The 22,554-nt window shown below is 36.0% G+C and overlaps 4 protein-coding genes across 6 annotated transcripts; 3 read left to right on the top strand and 1 right to left on the bottom strand.

The window, feature by feature from the left end:
* Positions 1-227: 227 nt before the first annotated feature.
* LOC121759383 lies at positions 228-8,302 on the top strand. 2 transcript variants are annotated; one of them, XM_042154943.1, is made up of 10 exons: positions 228-375; positions 1,101-1,167; positions 2,963-3,216; positions 3,500-4,076; positions 4,488-5,147; positions 5,648-6,088; positions 6,471-6,665; positions 7,233-7,289; positions 7,754-7,816; positions 7,929-8,302. In XM_042154943.1, exons 1-10 carry the CDS (start codon positions 338-340, stop codon positions 8,010-8,012), a joined length of 2,436 nt encoding a protein of 811 aa, XP_042010877.1. In that variant the 5' UTR covers positions 228-337; the 3' UTR covers positions 8,013-8,302. The 2 variants fall into 2 exon arrangements, with proteins under 2 accessions (XP_042010877.1, XP_042010878.1); XM_042154944.1 differs by having other exon boundaries at positions 229-375; positions 4,491-5,147.
* Positions 8,303-8,953: 651 nt separating this feature from the next.
* LOC121759338 (ABC transporter I family member 1-like) lies at positions 8,954-11,780 on the top strand. Of its 2 annotated transcripts, none has more exons than XM_042154893.1 (2): positions 8,954-9,251; positions 10,458-11,780. In XM_042154893.1, the coding sequence occupies exon 2, from the start codon at positions 10,515-10,517 to the stop codon at positions 11,202-11,204; it is 690 nt and encodes a 229-aa protein (XP_042010827.1). In that variant the 5' UTR covers positions 8,954-9,251; positions 10,458-10,514; the 3' UTR covers positions 11,205-11,780. The 2 variants fall into 2 exon arrangements, with proteins under 2 accessions (XP_042010827.1, XP_042010828.1); XM_042154894.1 differs by lacking the exon at positions 8,954-9,251 and having other exon boundaries at positions 10,500-10,641; positions 10,713-11,780.
* A 5,005-nt stretch (positions 11,781-16,785) lies between these two features.
* LOC121759623 (thioredoxin domain-containing protein 9 homolog) lies at positions 16,786-19,334 on the top strand. Its single transcript, XM_042155279.1, has 4 exons — positions 16,786-16,873; positions 16,961-17,236; positions 18,566-18,724; positions 18,815-19,334. The coding sequence occupies exons 1-4, from the start codon at positions 16,850-16,852 to the stop codon at positions 18,992-18,994; spliced, it is 639 nt and encodes a 212-aa protein (XP_042011213.1). The 5' UTR covers positions 16,786-16,849; the 3' UTR covers positions 18,995-19,334.
* Positions 19,335-19,755: 421 nt separating this feature from the next.
* LOC121759632 (succinate dehydrogenase subunit 4, mitochondrial-like) lies at positions 19,756-21,793 on the bottom strand. Its single transcript, XM_042155286.1, has 3 exons — positions 21,666-21,793; positions 21,308-21,579; positions 19,756-20,171 (listed from the first exon to the last, which is right to left on the bottom strand). Exons 2-3 carry the CDS (start codon positions 21,569-21,571, stop codon positions 19,998-20,000), a joined length of 438 nt encoding a protein of 145 aa, XP_042011220.1. The 5' UTR covers positions 21,572-21,579; positions 21,666-21,793; the 3' UTR covers positions 19,756-19,997.
* Positions 21,794-22,554: the final 761 nt, after the last annotated feature.

The following is a 22,554-nucleotide window of genomic DNA, read 5'->3' as shown; positions in this document are numbered from 1 at the left end:
AAAATCTTATGATCTTAAATTAGTCATAATTAACAATTAAATAATGAGTTAGGAATTGATCAATCCCTGAACCAGTGCTGCTAAGTAGATGTACAAAATGTCAAAAAACTTGAGAGAGAGCTATGAATCCACGCGTATTCATCACATATTGGGGGCAAAGGCGGCCCAAAATTGCGAAAAAGTGCCTAAAATTATTAAAGAGAAAAAGAAATAAAATAAATAAAATAAATAAAATTATGAAGATCAGACGAATTTAGCACTATTGCTTTGTAATAACAATCTGCAAAAAATATCGATTCGTAATTGGCGTTGGAGCATATGTAGGAATTCTGGAAGGATGACCGTGCCTACCGATATCAGCACCTTGGAGAAAGGGTGAGTTTCCCCATCGCAGAATTTCACTTGATGTCTGATTGCGGAGAAGGTCTTGCATTTTTAGTATGTTGACTTAATTCTACGATGTTGTAGCGAAATCGACTACCGATGAAATTGTTTTATGCATCCAAATTGACCACCGATGAAATAGTTCTATCTGATTACGTATTTTTTATTGTCATCTAATTCTATTTGATGCTCTTTGTCTCTGTAACTGCTGGCAACTTTTCAAGCTCAAATTGTAATTAGATCATGAACGGAAGGTCATCTGAATTTTAAGTAGTTAATATGATTGTGAAATTTGTTGACTGTAAAAAGTTGAAGTTATGGGTATAATATATGAAGATTGAAGAATATATTATATTGTCAAAGATTCTACTAGTATTTCGTAATACTACTAATTATACTCCCTCTGTCCAACTAAGATGACCCCTTGAGCGAGCGGCACGAGATTTAATGTGGAGTTGTTTTGTGTGTTGAGCGTAGAGAGAATAAAGCAGAAAAAATAGTGTTTTTATTTTTAGAAAATGAGTCATCTTTGTTGGGACAGACCAAAGGAAAGTACGTCATCTTCATTTGGGACGGAGAGACTAGTTATGATTACTATGTGCTTAAAATGTTAAGAGAGCAAGAAGCAATACTCCTTTTTAAAAATCTTTTTGCTTTGTATGGCTTATATTTGATTCTTTTGATTGGATTTGTTATCTTTTTGGCACCAATTTTAGGTACTTTGAAGCTTGTAAGAGGCAAGGCATTCCTCCAAATAAGGCGATTGTGGCAGCTTTATTCAAGGTTTTGCATGATTGTGGCAATCTCTCGCTTTAAAAATATTGTGTTTTGGTCAGATTATTGCTTGCTAAATTTTGATATAACTCCAATCCACATTCAGAATTGTATAAAACATACAAGTTGTTTGTGTATTTGAGTTTTTACTAAAGGTAAATTGGAACTCCAGATTGGGAAAGGTTTTGTTAGGTTCACATGGTAGCTTTTCTTATTAAGCTAATCCCATTTAATTTTGAACTATATTTGTTTAATGAAGATATACATGGGGGCTATAGCATGAGGTGCCTGCACTATTTTTTTACAATTGGATCTTAGATCTATCTCTTGTCTTGTGTTCTTGGTGAGAATTGGTATACAGTGTATAGTACACATTTGTAAACAGTTGATGTGATAAGTAATAGAAGCTTATCTGATGCTTTAACACCAGAACTCTACGGCTCAAATTAGTATGAAGAGCAACAGTCTATTCAACTATTGGATTCGTTAAAGTTAAACCTCTGTTCAGCTATAGGAAAACGAAACAAAAATGTTCAGGAGAGTAAAGCCAAGGACAGCAATGAATCATTAATATTAAACAGGCACTCGTTTTTTCTTCGTTATAAAGACCGATTTTTATGATACGTTTGTGGACCACCAAAGGCAAAATTATTGCCATAGAATCTTGAAGGCAAAAGATTGATACTCCCTCAGTCCCCAAACAATAGTCTCCTTTAGTCCTTTTCTATTTTGGTCCGTCCCATAAAATAAGTCCACTTCCATTGTTGGCAAGTTTTTCTCTCTTATGAGGTGGACCACAAAGTCCCTATTTTTAGGGGACGGAAGGAGTATTATAAGTATTTTCTATTTTCCTGTAAACTCCGCATGACCAACAAAGTTGTGGTATACTTAGAGTAGAGGGCACTGATAGGATTTTCTTTTTGTGTGTAACTAGTTAATGGCTGATTTTTTGTATATAGGCTCTCAAATAGATAGGTTTCTTATGCTAGGGAAGTTGGTGTTCACTGTTCAGTATTCTTTTGCCTTTCAAACTTAGCTTGAGATGTAATTTATGCTATGAAGTCCTACCACTATATCATATTCATATTTGTTTGGAAAATAGTTTTCACATCTTAGCATGCATGTAGCTGAAGTTATTTAATGTTGTGAGGTCATAGATCGGTAATTCCAACCTCTCTTGTGTTGAATTAGTAATTTCTTGATTGTATGATAAATTCCACCTTTTCAATTTACCATTTTGCTTGTTCATATGAAACATAGTATTCAACTGGTGATGTGAGAAACGATAACAAAAAACGTAGAGGAACAATTAGTATACTCCATATATTAATAATTAGTTGTAAGAGGAACAATTTAAAGAATACTCCATATAGAGTAATACTTGGTGGAAATGGGTGGAGTTGAGAGAAACTTTGGTGCAGGGTTCACTCCAAAATGGTGCTATGCAAGTATGCATCGGAGATGTTCTAATGAAATACTAATATCAATAGTCTGTTCCTTGGAATATGCTTTTTCAACCATCTTATGCAAATCTTATCTAGTAAATCCGCTTTCTTCAATTATCTCTTTTAAATGAGACTCACTTCACTTGGATACTTTCCAGACTAATACTATATTTTTTTATTTTATCTTTCTGGCTTAATCTCATGAGAGGACTAAATCTATTTGTTAATGGACTTGAACATTGTTTGCTGGTAACTTAAGCCCTTAGTGATATTTTCTGCACTTCCCTTTGGCAATCTATATTTCTTATGGTATCCATAAAAATGGACGATCAGGTATATCTGTTATTTCTCTTGCACAGGCTAAAATCAAGAAGGCTCGCCACGAGATGTCCACATTTATGGTTTTGATGGACGACTTGAAAGATGTTGATTTCTACCCACTTCTTTGTTTGCTAAAGGAAATTGATGCTTCCGAGATCAATGCCGTTGACATGATAAATAGATCTGCATGTGGGTTGAGTGTGGAATATGTCTCACCATTGCTACATGCTGTCAACGAAAAACTTCGAACGGTTGATATCCGTGACATTTCATTTGGGAGGGATTTTTTGCTGTAAGTGATTTAAATTTTCTTTCCTTGTCAGTTTATTTGGCGCTTCACTTGACTTTGGCTACGGAGTATCATTCAACTGCTGCAGTTTTTATTTTGCAGTCTTAGCATGAGAACTGCTGTGCAATGTTATAGAGCTTGCTACCATTTAGAGTCTATGCTTCGAGAACTTTATTAAGCTGTGACATCATTATGTTATAAATAAAGAAGATAAATAATATTGCTATCTATTTAAGATGGATATTTGTTGCTCGATTCTTGAACTCAGCATGTATCTATTATGCAGAGATCTTTCTCAACGGGGCATAGCATGCCAGGTCCTGAATCTGAAGTCCTCTCATTTTCGGAAGCTCAGTATGGTTGGGAAATTTGTGCACATGCATACACTAAACCTCGATTTCAGTACTTCACTTTCTGGTTTTAGGGAGGATTGTTTTTCCTTTATGCCTAACTTAAGATTACTTTCATTATGTGAAACAAGAATCACAAACCTGTGGACAACTAGTGCAGCTTTATCTAAGCTCCCCTCTTTGGATGAACTCCGGTTTCAAAATTGTTCGCATAGTAATGATGCAGGATGTCCTTCTGCATCATCTGTGAATGAAGGCATCGTTTCAGGTCGTACCGACCTTGGTCTTTACATAGAACTACCTTCTCCCAGTGATGATGTTCTTCCAAATTTACAGCTAAATATTCATGATGAAGATTTGGATGATTATGACATGGATACCAGAAGCACAAATGCTGATTCTTCAGATGACAGCGAAGTAGATTTTTCGGGTCACCATCGGGACTTTGGCTCAACAGAACTCTATCCTGACATTCCTTTTTCTTGGAGTGAGCTGGCTGATTTTGAGAATGAGGTATTGAAGGTTTATGTTTTTGCGTAACCAATGTGAAGTAATAGGGCATAACCAATGTGAAGAAATAGTTTTTGGTTCTTGAGTTCTATTTGTACATTTTTGCTTGATCAGTTTTTTTGGGAGGAAGGGGTCACATATCCTACATTCTATTTTTAGGTATTATATCACTATCTTAAATCTTTTCTTGGGGGTTAGGGATCTCCGATCTTTAGTATCATAGTCTTCTGCTTCTATTTGAGTCCAAAAAAGGTAATTTGAAAGGTTTCTTTGGGTACACTATAATAGATAAGATATTATTGAGAATGTGGTTCTAATTAAGCCATTGTTGAGCCTCATTTAACAATGGTTCATTTCATAGGGAGGGAGGGGATATATGAAAGAAATACTATAACAATTCCTCATTTACTGTAGCAGATCTCTTTTGGCTCATTGGACACACATGATGAGGACTCATTTTCTGGGGGATCATTCAACTCGAGTATCAGGACTTCTGTTGCCTCCAAAAAGTACATCTCTCGTAATCCATCTCCAATATGCTATGAGAAACATTACAGAGAATACATGATAGCTTCATTACCGAACCTTAAAGTTCTTGATAATTTGCCAATTGGGAGTGATGAAAGGGGAAGAGCCAATGACATCTTCACACATCACTTTGAATACCTTCCGTACAACAGACGTAGTAAAGACAATGTGGTTAGCATGTTGCAGAAACGTGAGATCAGAGCAAACCCATCTTCTATTCCTGCCTCGAGGAAGAATTGCTCTTCATCATCAACAAAATCTCAATATTTCTATTCTAGATCGCTATCTGTTGCCAAAATGGGATCATGGCCTACCTTACATCCTCTTTCTATTATGGGTGGATTATCAAGAGATGAAAGACGAAGTTTTCGACCAAGACAGTTTGAGTATCATCCAACAGACTCAAGACTTATGGTTTTTGGAACATTAGATGGTGAAGTTGTTGTAATAAACCATGAGAGTGAGAAGATAGTTAGCTACATTCCATCACTTGGAGCTATGAATAGTGTTCTGGGATTATGCTGGCTCAAGAAGTATCCATCTAAGGTATATGTTATTGTTCAACTTTTTAGCATTTTATAGAGAAACCCAAAAAGTCTTCTGCATAAGTTGTCCTTTTAAACGACATCTCATAACTTCTAGCTGAAAAAGTATTCTATAGTATTTGAATTCGGTAAAGATTTTAAGTCAGGCATTGAGTGTAACCTCATGAGCTCGCTCCCATAATCGGTAAATTGTTCCCCAGCAGAGCTTCTAACTTGGCACAATCTTTGTTCTGAACTTATTATTTTTTAAACACAAACCTTACAAAGTGTTCCTGCAGCCAATCATAGATCACATGAAATGTGAAAAAGTAAACATTATATTTGATGATGAAATTTGAAACATCTCGTTATCTGTGAGCCATGGTATGCTCTTATAAGTCTTCATTTAGCTTAAATTTCTGTTAATTTCCTTGAGGTGAAAATTTTCTCTTTGGTGCAAACCGAATACATGTTTGGGCAAAAATATTTCGTTTTGTTCACCCTCGAATTGTTTCATTTCAGCTCATTGCTGGTTCTGACAATGGTTCACTTAGATTATATGACATACAATATATGCCAACCACAAGCAGAGGAATGTCTCAGAGTCGTGGTAATGTCATCTTTGATGAGTTTGACCAGTTGACATCTGTTCATGTCAACTCAACGGACGAACTATTTCTTGCAAGTGGATACTCAAAAAATGTTGCTTTATATGATATTAGTAGTGGAAAACGTTTGCAAGATTTTGCTGATATGCATCAGGAGCATATTAATGTTGTCAAGTTTTCGAATCATTCTCCATCTCTTTTTGCCACATCATCTTTTGATCAGAATGTTAAGATGTGGGATATAAGACAAAAGCCAAATCAGCCTTGTTACACTGCTTCAAGCTCCCGAGGAAATGTGATGGTCTGTTTTTCCCCTGATGATCATTATCTTCTCGTTTCAGCAGTTGACAATGAGGTAACGTTTAGTACTATTTGAATAACATATCACAGAGACAGATCTGATGGGTGCTTCTTGATTGCTATTGGATTTTGTGTTAATGAACTCAGATTTACTGTTTGGTGGAACAAATAAATGGAAACGATAATAATGATCATATAGTTTATGCAGCTGAGACATGATCACTCTGAAAAATATCTATGTGAATTGAATTGGTGTGAATTGAGAGTCTAAAAATAAGAAAAATGCAAATACTTATTTTATAGTGGAAGTGATATTATTAAAAACTCAGCTATTTTTAAGTGGAAATGGTAATCTCGTCTACTGTGTCAATTTCCCCACAAGTTATTGCAATTTTTTGTGCTAATTATGAATAAAGGGTGGGATATGTGTTTACCAGGTTAGACAATTACTGGCTGTTGATGGACGGCTTCATCTGAATTTTGGTATAGCTTCTACCGGAAGTTCTCAGAATTATACTCGGTCGTACTACATGAATGGAAGAGATTACGTAATAAGTGGAAGTTGTGATGAACATGTTGTCCGTGTTTGTTGCGCCAACACAGGGAGGCGACTCAGGGATGTATCATTGGAGGTTTGTAGCATTTTTCCCTACTTCAATAATGAGCCTGGTAATTTATGTCATTGGCCTTTAAGGGTTCAATGGCATATAAACTTTACATGAAACTTGGGTTACTTAGTGCTTTATTATTGAGGGTGATTGCAGTATAATTCACAAGTTTTTACTAGGATTAGAAGAGTGCTGATTGTATAATCTGTGGGCCTTTTCTCTTTGATTTAGATTTAGGATTGGCAGATAATTATTCTAAATTAGAAGGTGAATATCTACCTTGCCATTATGAGGCATACATTTGATTTTCCTACATAATCAAGCGTATATATTTAATTGACACTTTAAAATCACCAAGGTATTAATCCCCAGTGGAAGGTTTAAATAATTGTGGTGTCGCAGTAGAAACCAAAGGCATGTCTGGTGCTAAATATTGGTTTTGTTTGATCCATCGGATATGTTGCCATGTTGGTTACTATCACAAACCATATAACTTCTCAACCATCATTATTATTCTCATCATTACAATGATAACTGAGATCATATAATCAATCTATATGGTTTTAAAATTTAGTTCATTTTATTCTGCAGGGTAAAGGTTCAGGCTCGTCGATGTTTGTCCAATCGTTGAGGGGTGATCCTTTCAGGGTAATTTTTCCTATTCGCTGTGTTATATATATCACTTTCTAACTAAAACTGAGGCACTCTGATCAGTCTGTAGTTCAATGTCTAGCTATATCCTTTGGATTGCTCTTAACTTTTGATCTTTCGAGTAGAAATAATTACACTAATACTACTAGTTTTCGTTCAGCTTTCATAGTTCTTACGTGTTTTAAGATACTTATTAGCATAGCTTCACCACCTTCATGTTAAGTTGTTGCAACTTGCAAGTTGTTGAATCAAAAGGAATATGTGAAGCTTCTGTACTGACTAAATTTTTTTGAATTTTTGGACAAAAAAGGAATACAGGGCGACATACTGTATTTATTTTGCAATCGTTGTTTTCTGGTGTGACTGCTAGTCATCTGAGATATCTGATGACACTGGCATACATAGTGGCAATTTAGCCGAAAAGTCCTATCCTCACTGTTCGTTTCTTTTCTTGATCACAGGATTTTAGCATGAGCGTCTTGGCTGCTTATATACGACCAAGCTCAAATTCAGAAATTGTGAAGGTGCCCGTCTGCGTCCTTCCTGCTCGTTCATCTTTCTCCTTTTCTGGCAACCTATAATTGCTCTAACGTGTAATCCGTAGTATATTATCTGACTTTGTTACACTACTTGTAGGTTAATCTTCTAGAATCAGGAGACAACGACAAATCGAATTCTTACAAGCAACAATCTCACTCAGTTACTGGGATGGGAGGTTGATCTGTTGCACTTATAGTAGTCCTCCTCTTAACCTTAATCTGTAATCTGTATTGCCTCATTGATGTTGAGGTTTCATACTTCATATTCTGTCCAGGAGTTTATGCTGTAAAATCGTTTTACTATTAACATATGGCCGGTACTATGTGTGCACTAGGTAAACTCACGTTCATGTGCAATAGCATGCAAATTATGCCGGTCGGGTTTTATAAATAGGCCATTCCAAAAAGGTTACTTTCAAACTTCATCTCTATATATATTGACAAAAAAACATCTACTACTCCTTGTAATCACTAGAGTTATTTCGCCATTTACAATCTTCACATCTTACCTTTTAACTTGTCATTTTAATTTATTATCGCTTCACTTTTATACATAGAATAATATGGCAATTGTGATTATGTTTTATGTCTATCAACTTGACAATGACTTAATTCAATAAAGGCATAATTTGAATTCGACAAAACTGAAATCGGGACATGACTTACACCCGACAGTTCGACACGACATAATATAGGTTGACACGGCCAGATATTACACGATTAAACTTGAGTTTTAACCCGATTTATACGATAAAAGTTCGTTTTACACGATCTAAACCTGATTTACAAGAAATTAAAACATTGAAGTAAAGCATATTTTTAAGAAAATAATAATATATTTTTTTTAATAGGCTATTCGTATCCAACCTGAAATTATCGGATTTTTAATGGATCAACCTGACAGAGACACAAAATTTAATAAATCTTGACCCAAATCCATTAATTTCGTGCCAATTCATATTGTGTCCAAAATTGTCAGCTCTGCTTTAATAGTAAATAAATTAATCAAATAGTATAAAGTTTGAATTAAAAATATTAATTAGCTTAGTCTTTGATTAAGCCATCAAAGTGAGGCCCAAATCTCATCTTTATACTAATAATTAAGCCAGTTTTTTTATCAAACTTTAAAGCCCAAAACCTTCATCTCTTCTCGCAATTCACTCACTAAAACACACACACACACACACACACACACACACACACACACACACACACACACACACAAAACCTCTGTGAAATCCGGTGGCGCGGAATCGTCGCCGCAGCTGCAGTAGCTTCGTCTTGGCATAATCAATCTAGCATTCCAATTCCAAACTCCAAATTCCTCTATCAATACTAATAATCAAGATCAGATCCTCCCCGCCTCTTTTTTCTTCTTCGCAAGATTTCTCCTCCTCCAAGCTTCTGCTTCTTCTCTACGGTATTTCTCTGCCCTTATTTAATTTCCTAATCCGCAAAAAAATAACTTTAGAATTTCTTGCCTTGTTATCAGTAATAACCAAAAACTGTCGATACTTAGTAGCTACAAAAATCTCTTACGGTAATCAACGTATGAGGTGAGAACTGAAAATTTGATCTAGGAATGAGAGAGTTCAATAATATTGATTAGTATCATGATTCGCTTTTAAGTAAATCCGATCACCATAGGACCATTCTACAATTTATATTTGATCTGAATAGAAACAATCTACTCTCCACTTGAGCTAGCTGCTACATTGAATTGTCCCTATCAATGTCACACATGAAGTATGAAATGTTTTTGAAAGGAAAAAACAGATTCTGATGCACTCCTCAGTGCTAATCGTTCTATACAGTAACTACAAATTGAATGTCTAACCTCGAATGTAAATTGTCAAGTCATCATATGATTAGGGTAGGGAAGGAGAGATTGAAAATTTTGGCTTTTAGGCAGAGAGAGAAATATGAATGTGAGCTTTGTGTAGGAAGGTTTGTTTAGGATGGTTATGGATATTTTTGATGAATCAGCTTTGCTCTGTTTACTAATGATACTATTATCTGTTGGTTTATGAAATTTATCATTCATGTTAGACTGTGAGTAAATATTTGTGTCATGACTCATGTGAGACTGTGACTAAATAATTTATACTTGAATGTATGCTCAAACAATATTAATAAAGTTTAAGGGAGTCTCTGTTGCCTCTTTGTCATTTGAGAAGAGAATATTTCAGTTTGTTTTCTGCTTCTGATATTTTATTGCTTTTGATTATACGCTATCAGGATCTTTACATTTTGTATTACAGTATATAGCACAAAAAACATTTTGCAGTTTTGCTATTTCGAGTGTGCGTTTCTACACTTTTCCATTTAACATTTCTTATGGAGAAAAATTGCAAATTAAGATGGAGTTTTATAGACACTACCACCATTTCTAGGCTTCGGAATTAATTAAAAGCGTGTTGTATGAATATATAATTCCACTACTATTTTTCTAGATGAGAAATTGATGAAAAATAGATAGGTTAGATGGCAAAATGCAAAAACAGGTAAAGTTCAGATGGAAAATTAAATTATATAAGATAAGAATTTGAGAATTTATCATCTATTTTACTTGTTTTTTCTTACTTTCAGTGTCAATAGGTAACTTTTTTGTGGTTTTACATGGCAGCTATAGCCCTCAGGTAGTCCCCCTTGGCTTATCCAACACAAACTCTATATATCTTTTATGACGCTGAGGAAAACAACTTTTCCTCGGCTTGTCCTTGACAATGTCTCTTGCATGAGAAATGCACAACAGATTCTCCGCCATGTCAATGCCACTGTTCACGATGGATCAGCTCTCGTTCTATCAGGTACCAATGGCTCAGGAAAAACTACTTTGTTGCGCATGTTAGCTGGCTTCAACAGACCAACTGCTGGGCAGGTGCTGTGGAATGGCCACGACATCACTAAATCGGGTATTTTCCATCAGTACAAGCTTCAGTTGAACTGGCTCGCACTCAAAGATGGCATCAAGGATAAATTCACAGTCCGGGACAATGTTTTATGGTTCGAGCTTCTCGAAGGAAAGGAAGGGAATTCACTGCCTGCCCTAGAGCTTATGGGGCTGGGGAAGCTAGTTAATGAGAAAGCAAGAATGCTGTCCATGGGGCAGCGGAAAAGGCTGCAACTTGCGAGGTTACTAGCTATGGACAGGCCAATATGGTTGCTTGATGAACCTTCAGTTGCGCTGGATGCTGAAGGCGTGAAGTTGCTCGAGTATATCATCCACGAACATAGGAAGAAAGGGGGGATTGTCATTTGCGCCACACATCTTCCTATTGCAATGGAGGATCCCATGGTTTTGAGGTTGCCACCAAGATTCCCCAGAAGGATGACTTTGGTCGACATGCTCGATCGCGGTGGACCTGATTGAAACTTGCAAGGTCATAAACCTGAGCTTTATCATGTTCGTGTGCAATAGCCTGCGAATCACGTAGGATTGATAAACATTACTTGGATAACCAGGTGAGTGAGATTTAAACATATTGACATTTTGCCTCAGCTGTAGTTTAGGTTGTTTCAAAGTGATTAAATCATTAGTCATTCTTTGACCTAAGTTGTATGTGGCATTTGTACATGAGATTTATTTGAGATAAACTACTCATATTTACAAATAGACCATCCCAAATTGTTTACCTTCAAATTTCATCTAGTTTGTATTGAAATTGATATCCAAGAGAAGAGGAAGAAGACATTGTAGGAAAATTCCACTAGGCGACAAGAAGATCCCATAAGAGTAAGTACAGATAGTACCGTCTGACGTTTTCAGAAACAAACCGCGTGTACAACTCCAGCTGTTCAAATTAATACTCTGCTATTTCTATCCAACATACTGCATTTAGAAAAATGTCGTGTATCCTGTTCAACAACACCTTTGTCTCTGCAGATTCATGTGAGTACTAAAACTAAATTGATTTTGAGGTTGATAATTGAAATTGATTTTGTTTGATGATTGACGTACATGGAGATGCAAGCAACTACTGCAGCAACAACTGCGGTGCGCGCGGGCAGGGGTCGCTGACCGCTGTCTCAAATGTATCTTCTTTTTTTAATTCATGCTTCTCGCGTCGTTGCTAAATTAAATGCATCTTCTTTTTTTAATCTCTGAGTTAGTGTATTAGTATTATTGTGGTTTCAGGTAGTACTACTACTATATCTCTTGCCTTATTTAATTAACTACTAACATTACTACAGAACCCGTGACTAACTACAATTAAAAATTGTTTTTTTTTTTTTTTTGCTTGCTTTTTAAGCTGGGAGAGTGATTGAACATTAAATCATTTTCTTAACACTAAAAATATATTTTGACGAATTTAATGTGAGATTAATATGGCATGCAGCCCAACATATAACTCGAATCTAGTGGAACTGGGGATGAATTGCACTTCATTACTGTGTCACACAGTGTTTAAAAACCGGTTCACCACTTAAAACCGCCGAGAGGTTGAGCCATTTTGAACCCGGTTCGACCGGGAATCGACCATTTTTTTTTAAATTTTCAGCTTTTTTTCAAAAATTCGTGTACAACGGGATTCGAACCATAAACCTCAAGTCCAATTCCATTACCACTCCACCACTTCAATTGTTGTGGCATAACAATAACTTTAATTATTCTTATAATCAATGAATAAATTTTCTTTCATTCTAAGATGAATTATTATTTTTATAAAGAGTGAACTACCTCAAAAGTCCATAACTTTTCCGTTTGTGACACTGCAGGGCCCTACCGAAAAAAATATCACTAGACAACCATAACCTTAAACATAATCACATATCTTGTTTTTGTAGCCGATTTTAGACCAAAATACCCAAATTGCCTTGAAGGGTATTTTAGTCAAATGACCACCAACCTGCACAACTACTCTGCGCACACCTACACTCACCTGCCAACCTTACGCAGACTTTTGTCAAATCATACTTAACATTTCTCATGTTGTATATTTCAAGGGTCACTTTATTTCTCTCACTTCAATTCATTTCTCTCAATTTTTAAGGGGGTTTTGCTTCTATTTTCTCTCGTTTTTTGAGTGTGCTTCTTAATCATCCCTATCGCTGCGACGGAGATCGACAACTGCGATCGGAGGCGCCGCCATGGCCTACGAAGGACCCAGGTGGGGTAGCGTGGGGTCGGCCGACCCCACCACAGGTCCGTGAGTATCGCCGTGAAGCTCCATCGTCCGCCACCAACCGAGGGCAATTCCGCCTCCCGACCCCACGAAAAGCAGCTTCCTCACCACTGAAGAGAAATGAGGAGGGGAAACAAAAAGGAGAGGAAAGAAATACAGAGAAAGTATTACTCATGTGTAAGTGATGACGAAGAATGAAATTGAGAATAAAGTTAAATTAAAGAAGAGAGCTTCACGAGAAAGAGTTGAGGGGCGGGATAAGGGTAATGAGAATTGGGGAAGAAGATAGGGTGCCGTTGTTTCAGTATACCAAGGGATTACTTTAATTTATTTTAACTAATTAATACTCTTATATTTAATATGTGCAATTTTAATTAAATTTATTTTACTTTAACTTTAAGTTTTAGTTGTAGTTAAATAATAGTAATATATGTAAAAAAATATCAAATAATTAAATAATAGTGTGCTACAAATTTAACAAAAACATACTTTGAATAATAAAACAATAAAATAAGTGCACAAGATATCACAAAATTAATTCTAATACAGTATAATTTTTATAATTATTTGTTCTCTCTAATGCCAGCCTGCAACTAACTGAATTAATTTGGAACAGGTGTGAACAATAGATGTTGTGCAGCATGCAGGCTGCCACTGTCAGCATTCTTACTGAGATGACCAGAATGCCCTTTTAGGGCTTGAGGGCATTTTAGTCAGAAAAACAAGATATGTGATTATGTTTAAGGTTAGAGTCGTCTGACGATATTTTTTTTGTTAGGGACCTACAATGTCACAAACGGAAAAGTTAGAGACTTTTGAGGTAGTTCACTCTTTTATAAATTGATTAATTCATTATTGTAAATAAAATATGTTAATTAAATTTATTATTTAATAAACTTTAATAGTAATTTATTACACTAAATTTCAATATTGTCATATATATATTTAATTAAATATAAGTTTTTATATATTAGGAATATATAATATATTTATATAATTTATATTTATATTTCTCCAAAATTTAATTATACTTATCCTCAATTAAGTTTAATGATATTTTATTTTTCACTAAATTATATAAAAATATGAGTAAAGGTCAAAACTGGTCCTGAACATATGCTCATTTTATGATTTTGGTCCTATACTTTATCTTTTGAATTTTTGCATCATGGACATTTCAACTCGGATCACAATTGGTCCTACACTAACAATTCCGTCAATTTTAAACGGTTTTAACTCGATTTTGATGGTTTTAACAATCTCATTCGGGTTAAAACTGTTTAAAAATCGGTCAAAATCTAGTTAAAATCGTTTAAAATTTGACAGAATTGTTAGTGTATGACCATTTGTGATCCGAGTAGAAATGTTCAGGATGCAAAAATTCAAAATATAAAGTATATGACCAAAATCGTAAAATGGACATATGTTCAGGACCAGTTTTGGCCTTTACTCTAAAAATATGTATGAATTTGATCAAAATTACATTTTATTATATAGTATTACCCCTAAACATAATTTTATTAGAACTTATATCATTACCATTAACAACTTATACCATTACAATAGTATGGACTATGGACCCCACTCTCCACTAATATTATTTCCACTACCCTCTTTCTCTCTCTTCCTCTTACTTTTCTCCTTATTTATTAAAACACGTGTCAAACCTATTGTTCATACTTTTTGGGGACGGAGAGTATTAGTTTTAAATGAAATGTGAGTGAAATAAGTTAGTGGAATGTGGGACACTGTTGCCATTTATAGTAAAAATGAACTGAGATTTCTATTTGTGGACGGACTAAAATGTAAAATCGATGCTCCTATTCGCGAGACATAGGGAGTACATTTCTGAAAACTCAAAGTGGGACACATATTGGTGATGCACTATTTATTAGCACTAAAAATACCTGCAAGCATACAAGGTAGATCTAGTATAGCTAAAGGTCAGTACCGGGATATCGAACACAGGGAATAAGATTGCAACTGGCTACCATATACTAAGCGTCATATACTATTTAAAGACACAGATATTTTTTGGATTGATTTTATTAAACTAGACTGAAAAATAAATAAACTAATAAAAAGAAAGCATATAAATAATGATACAAAGCAGGCATAGGAATGTAGAATTTTAGGATCCAAAACACAATCGACTTCCTTGAATTACGGTCTCCAGAGCTATTAAGTCGATCACAATTATAGATTAAACCCCCTCCCGAGGTGAGAAACCTATAGATTAGGTGATAGGATTGAAGTCCCCTTCTAACCCTTAAACCCCTAACTCCTAAAAGCATATAAGATCAAAGACCTCACTCAAAACCTCAAATATCCCGAGTTCTATTGAATTAAGGTGTGAATTATCCCTTTTCCAAGTCAATTATTTCGTCTCCCGAGTACTCTAATCAACTCTAACATGTATTCAAGAGGTAGCTAATCAATTGAACATAGAAAGCACCAGATAAATCAAATAACTGCAAGAGCTTACAAGGAAAAACAATTGAATATCTTCACCAAAAATTCCACAATTAATGTTCTACTCATAGACAAGTAAAAACTACAATTAAAGAACGAGACATGAAAGAAATTGATAAAACCCAAGGTTGAATCTTCAATCTTCAGTCTTCTCTTGCCTGGATCTGCAGAGCTCCGCTCCAATGGAAGATGGATGAATATAAGGGTGGAATATGGAATGGAAGAAGTGTAGAGATGGAGAAGGATTGGAGGCTCTGAGATGAAGATTATGAATTAGGTTTGGGTATTTATAGGCTAGAAAAGGGGTTAATATTGGTTATTTTCGTGCCCTACAAGAAAGGAGAGAGATTTGGTTTCACAATTTAATAATTTATTCTCTTTCTTGAATTTCCGCCCAAATTTCCGTCATCTTTGACTGCATTGCGCAATGTTTGTAGAATTGTCATAACTTTCTCCACAGAACTCCGATTGAGACGTTTAAGGTATCCACGCGAAGCTCTTTCGAATACGAAGAGAATGACATGTAGTTAGCACTGATTGGACTTCAAACTTGATGGCAGAATGGGCTCGAACAGAGGCTGCTACACCTTGGCCTTTTTTCCACCTTTTTCTATCTTTTTCTACCATTTATCAACAAACACGTCAAAAATACCAAATGTATAAAATAAGTAATTTAAGAACATAATTTGCATGATTGACATTTAAAACAAGTCAAATGTAGCCCTTAAAAATATGCAAAATCTGTGTTTGTCAATTGGGAGACGAAGAGAGTATCAAATTACGTTTCAAAGTTTTGAACATAAAACGCTTCATTCAAAAGTTAAAATGAGACTAAGTTAATATTTTACTCCTTCAGTCTCAATTTAATCGATTTGTATTTCTTTCGTATCATGATAAATGAGTTATTTTCTTTTTGTGACAAAAATCAATTATTTTTAATCTCTTTTACATTATATTCTCCTATACTTTATCACGTCTTCACTTATGTACTTGATTTTTTTCTCCAACTTAATTTGTCAAACATCATTTCCTTAATTCTCATGCATAAAAGAAGCTGTCCCATTTAACATGACTAAAGGGGAGTAGTATTATTAGTAGTACATTGTGTTTTAAAGATAGGGATTTGATTTGGTTTACTAAGATTAAGCCAATAGTCAAAACTCTGAACACCCATATAAATTAATTTTATTAAGTTGAAAATATAAAAATAAATTTATCAAATAACTCTAGTAAAAAAATTCAAATTATCCAATTAGGCCCATCAAATCAATCTGGGCTAAACCATATTTAGGCCCAACATCATGTATAAAAGGTGCCCAATTTATGGAATCTAGCTGAATAAATTTTCAAATTTCATTTTTCGAAAGAGATCCCAAATAATCAAAATTCTTCGCATTCCGCTTGATCCAAGCATTCAACCATGGATAACTCAATAGTTCAAGGGGTATGCACGGATCAATTGTTAATTGTTATGATGTTAGGTCTCCGAATCCTCTGAATCGGTTTCTGTTTTTCAAACTTAATTTTGCAGATATTGGAGCAGCAAGTCCTGTCGGTGGCGAAGGCGGTGGAGGAACAGATAGATGACCAGATCTCCGCGTTGGATCGGTTGGATCCTGACGATATTGAGGCCTTGAGGGAGCGGAGGCTGCAGCAGATGAAGAAAATGGCGGAGAAGAGGAGCCTTTGGATCAAACTCGGCCATGGCGAGTACACTGAGATCCACAACGAGAAGGAGTTTTTCTCTATTGTCAAGGCTAGTGAACGCGTCGTCTGTCACTTTTATCGCGAAAATTGGCCTTGCAAGGTATACATTAATTTCTCGCTCTTTTTTACTACACACTGTGATGTGGTAATTTTGTTTTTTGGTTAGTGTGTTGGTCAGCAAAGTCGTGCTATTTGTAGCTTAAAAAATTGTTTGAAATAATTTATGTTTTCAAGTGCTGAAATTTGATGTAATTCAATGTGTGTGGAGTGGCATTGGAGAGAATATGAAGAAGCTGCACTATACCATTTGCAAATGAGTCGGTTTGTTCTAGATTTTGTGTTACACTTTTTTGGTGTGGGAACTTCTGGATAGATAGTATCTTGATGAAGTTTATGCCTATGCTTTAAGAGGATACAGTTCTAGATCGTATACTGCCAATTAAAGTTCTTTTATTTATTTTGCATTAAATACCAGTAGAGCAAATGAGGAATCGAGGTTTTTTATGATCTTAATTATACACTTACTTTCTTATATAATTTCTGGATCTGTTTGTTTCGTTGTGGTGATTGTGCTTTGGTTATCTTTCAGCTGTGATTTTCCTACTAAAATTCTGGTTTTCTCATGTGTGTGAAGAGTGTTAGATTTTGTTAAAATCTCCGAAAACCTATCTTTAAGCCACAGTGCACATCCTCCACTGTTGAATGGGCAAACAAGTCGAATCTAATTAGCATCCTCTTGAAGGTTTGGAGTTTAAAAGGTATATGTTCCACCAAGGATAATTTTTTGGTTTTATTAGGTTCATAGGTTGGCGTGGGATGGGACCAGAGGATGAATTAAGGGACCGATAAATAACTCAGGTTTCCACGGGAAGCATAGCCTAATAGTTCCGCCCTATGGCTGAAGGAACCCTCGAATTTCATTACAGTAAGTTGGTACTGTTATATGTGAAACAACCCCTTTCTCTCCCCGGATATTAAGTTAGCTGATGAGTGTTCCAAGTCCATGTTTGCACCTCATTCCTTCCTGAATTGAATTAGATGATGTGTACAAGATAGAATTTCAGCTTTCCCAGCTCCTTTCTGCCAGTTCTTATGAGCTATTAATGGTGTATATGCTTCTATTTGTTGGTTTCTGTGTCTGCCATATATGATTTTGCTGGTGTTTGAAATGAGAAATACAGTACATAGATCATAGATGTACTTATTATCACTATCTCCAATGATTTTGGCAATTTATACAGCTCGATTTTTTTTGCTTCATCCTATTCATTTTTTTTCTTTAGTCGTTGAACCTTTACTGCAGCAGATTCTCAGTTCTGAGCATGAATCTCATTTGACAATGTCACCTAAAAACAAAGGTGGCGTGACATGCCTTGCGGGTTTGAAGAGTCATTTCGTGCACACAACTGAATGTAGCTTTTTTTTGCAGGTTATGGACAAGCATTTGGCTATACTGGCAAAACAACATATTGAAACACGATTTATAAAACTCAATGCTGAGAAAAGTCAATATCTGAGTGAGAAGCTCCGGATAGTTGTTCTTCCAACCCTAGCTCTTGTTAAGAACGCTAAAGTGGAGGACTATGTGGTAAGTCATATGTAAACGCTAATCATCCTAAGCTCAAGCTTTGTAATAATATCTTTCTTAATGACATGATTATCCTGCAACGGGAATTAGGTGGGCTTCGATGAGCTCGGTGGGAGGGATGACTTCAGCACAGAGGAACTAGAAGAGAGGATAGCGAAAGCAGAGGTCATTATTTTTGAGGGTGAATCATCAGGGAAGCTATCCAAATTGAAAGCTCCAACCAGAAATGTCCGCCATGGTGCCACTTCGTACACATCGGATTCCGAGTAGTTGAAGTAGGAACCTGCAACTGCATGACTGTATGCTTCCTTGTCATCTCATGGATGGCAGTTTGGAGATTTCTCCATGCTTTGTTTATGTGTCCTATAGAAGTGTGTATCTATTTTGGGTTTCGATTTGCGTGTTGAGCTTAAGATTGAGATTAAGAATTGTCTACACATCATATGGGGGTGTCTGTCTTGGATGTTAGATTAGTTGGGCATTTGATAATAGTTTTTTGTTGTTAGATTAGTTAGGCATTTGACAATAGATCATTATATATGATCATATGTTCGAAAATTGTTCACCTTCATCCTATGAAGTGCTTTTATCAATATTTATTTCTTTAAAATTATTGGGCCCTTGTAGGCATAATAATCCCTACAACATTACTCCCTTTGTCCCACTTTAGAAGTTCCATTTGATTATGAAGAAATGTAAAGAAAAGTTTGTAAAAAAAATAGTGGAATGTTAGTCTTACTTTTTATATACTTTATTAGTTTTACTATAATTAAATGTGATTGAAAAAAAGTTAATGGAATTTGGGACCTATTATCATTTATGGAATATTCTTACTGAGACTCCTAAAGTGGGCCATCCAAAAATGATTAATGGGGAATCCTAAAGTGGAACGGAGGGAGTAGTATAAATGTTTTTATCAATCATTTATGATAGTTCTAAAAACAGGGAACTAGTCCCCTTTCTTGCCCATTTTAAGAAGCTCAGTAGACAAGCCAATCTCACTAACATTTCCCAACCAAACTTGAAGAATGTTGCGAGCCAAATGCAGCAACTGTATAAAATAGTAATCACAATATAACTTCATACATGCTTTGTATGATCATTTTTATTTCCTAGCAGTAGCTAATCTGCATCTTAATAACAATTCATACATTTCGAGACAGAGATCGGTCTTCAGCAGAGCACAGGTTCACTTTATTAATTTCCTTTCTTCCTAAAGACCGGGAATATTGTGCCATCTTGTTAGCACATTTCCATGTAGACAGCTCCACTTTTAGAGATCAGCAACAGCAACGACAACGTCCTTAGTCATGATTATAACGAACAGTCTCAAACAGATCGAGATCCAAGTTCGAGTCATTTCATGGTGAACATAATCTGCCAGAACCTCTTCCATGCCGTCATTTATATGCCAGAGTACGGACCGAATAGCTCTAGTTCCTGGGATCTGGAAAGAACCAACATTTTCTATTACAACAGTTACCATGAACTATATATAGAGTCAAAACCCCACAGAAAACGGCCTGCTTAATGCTTAATGAGTTGGAAACAAAGAACAAGTGTTAGTAAAAAAAAAATTTTCAGCAACACGAGTGCAACATAATCTCAAAGGAATTTCATGAGAACTATGACGAGCGAGGGCAAGTAGATCCTTAGGCCAAAAAATGATCATCGTCGCAAGGGATCTCATTCATGATATTAACGTGTATCTTAATTCAATCAATAACGAAGCATGGAGAAGAAGCATGCTCAAGTGGACTAGTGGAGTCAAAAGGCATAAGACAAGACTGATTTAAGGATAGGGATATGCAGTTTACATGGAATTGTGAGATTGCACAGAAAACAAATAAGAACTTTTGAATCTAAGAACATTAGGGGCGAATTTGCTTTTGAGACCAGCCTAGATTAATACAAATACTAGTTTATAGGCTAATTTATTACTCCTATTTACTAAGATGGATTAGAAGTATGAGATAATCCAAGACCACTAATCATTTCTTATCATTTAAGCTAATTTTTGCTCGACTCGTATTCCGTTGAAAGGTGGGATTGGATAAATGCTAGTAATGAGGATAAAAATCCCTCTAAAGCCTATGGTTCCTGTCGCTGTTCGACATTATGAAAATGCCAAATCCTTTACAGTAATTTATCTTCACTGTATAAGCATTAAAACAATTTATCTTCAGTCAGAGAAGCAGAAACAGATATTGATTTCAATAACCTAGTTGACAAATACCCAATAGATATAGATCTACATTGTGTCACTTCATTAAACTCGACCTACTAATCCGTAGCAAATTCAAATCCGAAAACTAATACAGTACATTTGTAAGACAGGAAATATATTTCCAATAGAAGATCACACAAATTTTCCAGATAATTAACGGAAACAAACTGCCCAAACACATAAAAAACCGCAAGAAGAATTCAAACGAATTCGGAATGCCATCTCCAGCGAAATCACAATTACTCAACCAACGTTTACAGCAAAATTAGCAGCTGGACCCTACCATCTCAAAAAATTGAAATTCTGACGAAATTGATGATGCATTTCCGAGTATTAGGAAACGAAACCATATGCACCTGGGCAGAGGAGGAGGAGTAGGGGCGGGATGACACGCGGTTGAGGCATGAGGCAGAGAACAGAGTAGAAGAAGAGATGTTGCTGCCACTGGGGAACATTAGGGCACGGGGGCGCCCGATAGCAGCAGCGAGATCTGAGCGAGTCAATTGGCCGGCGGCAGATGGAGTGTGGGGAACCTGTCGGCCGGCGCTGGACGCCCGGAAGGCTGACGCCGCCGATCTGCTAAGGCGAATTGCCGCTGATGCGCTTTTAGAAGTTGCCATCGCACTCGCTTCAAATTAAAGGAAAATATTGAAAAAATGTGCAAAAAACAATCAAATTAACTGGTAAAACTTCAATAGATGAAAGAAAATGCACCTCAAAAATCTGCAATCGGATTATTAGATCCACTGATTAGGGTTCGTTCTACGAAGTCGATTAATAGTTCAAATCAATCCACTCTCTCTAAGGCCATCCACAATAGGAATAGCCCAGCAATAGCCCAGCCACGGCCACATCAGCACTAAAAATCCTCCTGCCACATCATAAATAGCCCAGCCATAGCCTAGCCACATCATAAATAGCCCAGCCACATCAATAGCCACATCACTCAAAATTATATAAAACAAATAATTAACAATCACACAAAATACGGAATTAAATTTACCACACACATACGGGAAAATTCAATAATAATATTAAAATTTTAAAAAGTACATTAATTAAAAAAATATACTTCATTAAAATTAAAATAGCATTACAACATCCTCGTTAATGAGTTTGTCCGACATCGAAAGTGGAACATAAAACATTCAAGGATGTCTCTATAAAAGAGAAACAACCAAGAATGAGTTTGTCCCACATCGAAAGTGGAACATAAAACATTCAAGGATGCCTCTATAAAAGAGAAACAACCAAGAATGAGTTTGTCCCACATCGAAAGTGGAACATAAAACATTCACGGGTGTCTCTATAAAAGAGAAACGACCAATAATGAGTTTCATAAAAAAAACATTAAATAAAAAAAATTAAAAAATCCGCTAGGCGGTGCGCTAGGCGATCCGGACGCTGCAATAGCGCCTAGCGGATCGCCTAGCGCCGCGGAACCGCCGAGCGCTAGGCGGTTTTTTTCCGCGAAATCGGCTAGGCGGCTGCAATAGTTCGCCTAGCGCACCGCCTAGCGCCGGCGCTCGGCTAGGCGGTGCGCTAGGCGCTATTGTGGATGCTCTAAGACCATCCACAATAACCGCCCAGCGACCGCCCAGCC

Source organism: Salvia splendens, chromosome 12 (genome assembly GCF_004379255.2).
Source record: "Salvia splendens isolate huo1 chromosome 12, SspV2, whole genome shotgun sequence".
In the NCBI taxonomy this organism is placed as follows: Eukaryota; Viridiplantae; Streptophyta; class Magnoliopsida; order Lamiales; family Lamiaceae; genus Salvia; species Salvia splendens.
This window is presented reverse-complemented; position numbering and strand designations above follow the sequence as displayed.